Raw genomic sequence first — 4,154 nt, forward strand, 5'->3', positions numbered from 1 at the left:
GTTACCCCGGCTTTGGGGGGGGCAGGGCGTGACGCACAGATGGGAGGAGGTGATGGTGGGGGTTACCCCGGCTTTGGGGGCGGCAGGGCGTGGCGCACAGATGGGAGGAGGTGATGGTGAGGGTTACCCCGGCTTTGGGGGCGGCAGGGTGTGGCGCACAGATGGGAGGAGGTGATGGTGGGGGTTACCCCGGCTTGGGGGGGGGCAGGGCGTGGCGCACAGATGGGAGGAGGTGATGGTGGGGGTTACCCCGGCTTTGGGGGGGCAGGGCGTGGCGCACAGATGGGAGGAGGTGATGGTGGGGGTAACCCCGGCTTTGGGGGGGCAGGGTGTGGCGCACAGATGGGAGGAGGTGGTGGTGGGGGTTACCCCGGCTTTGGGGTCACATCCAGGCTGCTGCGCTGGCTTTCCAGGGAGAACCCGGCCTGCCCCCGTGCTGGGCCCGCCGCTCTGGTTTAATGCCCCCCTCTCTGTTTGGCTCTCAGGCCCGGCGCGCCAACGGAAGCCATGGTGCTGGTGGTTCACGTCCTCGCCTGCCTCCTGGGCACAGGCTCGTGGGTGGCCATCAACGGCATGTGGGTGGAGCTGCCCCTCATTGTGCCCCGGGTCCCGGAGGGCTGGTACCTGCCGTCCTACCTGACGGTGCTGATCCAGTTCGCCAACGTGGGGCCGCTCTTCGTCACCCTCATGCACCACTTCCGGCCCGGGCGGCTCAGCGAGCCCGGCACCATCTACACCATCGTCAGCCTCGGGGCGCTGGCCTGCGTCCTGCTGGCCTTCTTCTGGCAGGAGACCAGCGTGGTGGGGGGCACTGCCCGCAGCACCGCCCTCCTCGTCCTCCTCTTCTTCCTCTCCCTGGTGGACTGCACCTCCTCCGTCACCTTCCTGCCCTTCATGCTGCGGTTCCGGGCCCAGTACCTGACCACCTACTTCGTGGGCGAGGGGCTGAGCGGCCTGGTGCCCGGCCTGGTGGCCCTGGCCCAGGGGGTGGGGGTGGCCCGGTGCGTGAATGGCAGCCTGGCGGGGAACGCCTCGGGCCCGGGGCTGCAGGTGGAGTACCAGCCGGCCCGGTTCTCCGTTCGCCTCTTCTTCCTCTTCCTTGGCGGCATGATGGGCCTGTGCCTCGCCGCCTTCGTCCTGCTCAACCACCTCCCGGCCGCCCGGCAGGAGCGGGCCAAGGAGCGGTTCCAGGCCCAGGCCCGGGTGGAGGCCGGCTTGGGCCTGCAGGCCGTGGTGGAGGAGCGGCCCATGATCAGCCCCACCGAGAGCCGCCGGCTCAGCAGCTACTTCGGCACTGGCACGTACTCCTGGCCCCAGGTGGCCTACATCTTCCTGGTCCTGGCCTGGGTCAATGCGCTGACCAACGCCGTGCTGCCCGCGGTGCAGTCCTACTCCTGCCTGCCCTACGGCAACTCGGCCTACCACCTCTCAGCCACGCTGGCCGCCATGGCCAACCCGCTGGCCTGCTTCATCGGCATGTTCCTGCCCAACAGGTGGGCATCCCGGCAGCCATGCGCTGGGGGCCGCCCCACATCCCGGGCAGGCCTCCGGCCAACGGAGCTGCCCTCCAATGGCACCAGGAGCATCGGGCCGGGCAGCTGCAGGAGCTGAGTTTAATGCCCCTGCTGCAGAGGGGGCCAGGATGGTCCAGGGTCACCGAGGGAGCTGGGGGAAGACTGGCACCACTGGGGCTGGGGGTTGGGGCAGGCTGGTGTCTCTGGGGGAGCTGGGACAGGCGGGTATCACGGGGGGGCTGGGGGGTAGGGGCTGGGGTCACTGGGGGGTCAGGGCATGGGGGTGGGAGCAGGCTGGGGGAGCTGGGGCAGGCAGGTATCACGGGGGGGCAGGGCCTGGGGGGCTGGGGTTAGGGGCTGGGGTCACTGGGGGTCAGGGCGTGGGAGGCTGGGGCAGACTGAGGGAGCTGGGGGTCAGGGCGTGGGGGTTGAGGCAGGCTGGAGGAGCTGGGGCAGGTGGATATCATGGGGGGTCAGGGCGTGGGGGTCTGGGGCAGGCTGGGGTCACTGGGGGTCAGGGCGTGGGGGTCTGGGGTAGGCTGGGGGAGCTGGGGGTCAGGGCGTGGGGGCAGGCTGGAGGAGCTGGGGGTCAGGGCCTGGGGGAGCTGGGGTAGGCTGGGGGAGCTGGGGGTCAGGGCGTGGGGGCAGGCTGGAGGAGCTGGGGGTCAGGGCGTGGGGGTCTGGGGTAGGCTGGGGGAGCTGGGGGTCAGGGCGTGGGGGCAGGCTGGAGGAGCTGGGGGTCAGGGCGTGGGGGTCTGGGGTAGGCTGGGGGAGCTGGGGGTCAGGGCGTGGGGGCAGGCTGGAGGAGCTGGGGGTCAGGGCCTGGGGGTCTGGGGGAGCTGAGGCAGGTGGGTATCGTGGGGGGTCAGGGCGTGGGGGTTGAGGCAGGCTGGAGGAGCTGGGGCAGGTGGATATCATGGGGCCTGGGGGAGCTGAGGCAGGTGGGTATCGTGGGGGGTCAGGGCGTGGGGGTCTGGGGCAGGCTGGAGGAGCCGGGGCTCAGGGCCTGGGGGTCTGGGGCAGGCTGGGGGAGCTGGGGGTCAGGGCGTGGGGGTCTGGGGCAGGCTAGAGGAGCCGGGGCTCAGGGCCTGGGGGTCTGGGGCAGGCTGGAGGAGCTGGGGGTCAGGGCCTGGGGGAGCTGGGGCTCAGGGCCTGGGGGTCTGGGGGAGCTGGGGCAGGCTGGAGGAGCTGGGGCTCAGGGCCTGGGGGTCTGGGGGAGCTGAGGCAGGTGGGTATCGTGGGGGGTCAGGGCGTGGGGGTCTGGGGCAGGCTGGGGGAGCCGGGGGTCAGGGCCTGGGGGAGCTGGGGCAGGCGGGTATCACGGGGGGGGGGGGGCAGGAGCTGGGGTCACTGGGGCTAAATGCCTCGTCTCCCTTCACCATCCGGTGCTTTGCCCCAGGTGTTTGCTGACGCTCGGGCTCCTGGCTGCGGCGGGCTCCGCGTTCGGCTGCTACATCATGGCCATGGCGGCGCTCAGCCCGTGCCCGCCCCTGCTGCACAGCTACGCCGGGGTGACGCTCATCGTAAGTCAAGCGCAAGCCCCGGGCCCCGGCCCTCTGCCCTTCGGCCAAGGGATGCCCGACTCCGCCCGGGTCCCTGGCGTCCCACTGCCTCCGCCCCCCCCTCCCCAGGCCCTGGGTGAGGTCCCTGCTTGCTGCCCTCTGTAGGGGCCGCGGTGGGAGGCCAGGGCTGGGGCTGCCTGACGTGCCGCGCTCTCCCCTGCCCAGGTGCTGTGCTGGGTTCTCTTCGTGGGCTCGCTGTCCTACGTGAAGCTGATGATCGGCATGATCCTGCGGGACGAGGGGCACAGTGCCCTGGTGTGGTGCGGGGCCGTGGTGCAGCTGGGCTCCATGCTGGGGGCCCTCACCATGTTCCCACTGGTCAGCGTCTACAGCCTCTTCCGCTCCGGAGACCCCTGCACCACCCGCTGCCCCAGCTGAGCCGCGCAGACCCACCGCGGCCTCCAGCCTGGGGGACTCCGGGCTTCCCCGGGGCTCCCAGCTCAGCCCTTGGACCACTAGTCCCACTGGCCCAGCACCGCCGCCCTCTGCTGGATGAAATCAGAACTGCGCCAGCCAGCATCATCAGCCCTGTACTGCTGTCAGCTACCGGGGATTCTCCCTTAGCTCGAGTAGGTGCGCCTGGGCCGAGGAGCTGGAGGTTTTGACCTTTGTACTTGCTGTCACTGTGATGCAGGGAGTGGCCAGTGTGCAGTGCAGAGCTAACTCGCATGGCCTAGAAGGCCACAGATGTGTTTGTTCCCCTCAGGTTATTACACTGTGCCCACCACCCCGGCATCCTGGCCCCTGGGGACAATTCTAAGCACTGAGCAAGAACCTCTCCAGTAACCCCCTGGTAGATCAGGATTATGCCCATTTTACACATGGGGAAACTGAGGCACTGGGAGGGGAAGGGACTTGCCCAAGGTCACCCAGCAAGTCAGTGGCTGAGATGGGAATAGAACCCAGGCGTCCTGCCACCCGCTGCTGTGCAGGCTGACAGGAGCAGCCCAGTGCCTTCAGAGATCCCCATCACCTGGGCTGCGCTCGGTAAAAGCTGCTCCAGGGAACAACTCCCCCTCCCCCCCCGGGGGTGTGAAACATCAGAGCCAGGGTGGGCTGGACGCTGCTCCCCGGCCAG

At 69.7% G+C, this 4,154-nt stretch overlaps 1 protein-coding gene across 1 annotated transcript; it reads left to right on the forward strand.

The window, feature by feature from the left end:
* The first annotated feature begins 498 nt into the window (after positions 1-498).
* Positions 499-3,454, forward strand: LOC135874861 (riboflavin transporter 2-like). Its single transcript, XM_065399804.1, has 3 exons — positions 499-1,493; positions 2,914-3,037; positions 3,242-3,454. The coding sequence occupies exons 1-3, from the start codon at positions 508-510 to the stop codon at positions 3,452-3,454; spliced, it is 1,323 nt and encodes a 440-aa protein (XP_065255876.1). The 5' UTR covers positions 499-507.
* Positions 3,455-4,154: the final 700 nt, after the last annotated feature.

Source organism: Emys orbicularis, chromosome 2, assembly GCF_028017835.1.
Source record: "Emys orbicularis isolate rEmyOrb1 chromosome 2, rEmyOrb1.hap1, whole genome shotgun sequence".
In the NCBI taxonomy this organism is placed as follows: Eukaryota; Metazoa; Chordata; order Testudines; family Emydidae; genus Emys; species Emys orbicularis.

Excerpts from the sequence above, each read along its gene's own strand:
- LOC135874861 (XM_065399804.1), top strand. The coding sequence starts at position 508 with ATGGTGCTGGTGGTTCACGTCCTCGCCTGCCTCCTGGGCACAGGCTCG. Across the intron at positions 1,494-2,913 it reads GGCATGTTCCTGCCCAACAG|GTGTTTGCTGACGCTCGGGC; the intron begins GTGGGCATCCCG and ends GCTTTGCCCCAG. Across the intron at positions 3,038-3,241 it reads ACGCCGGGGTGACGCTCATC|GTGCTGTGCTGGGTTCTCTT; the intron begins GTAAGTCAAGCG and ends TCCCCTGCCCAG.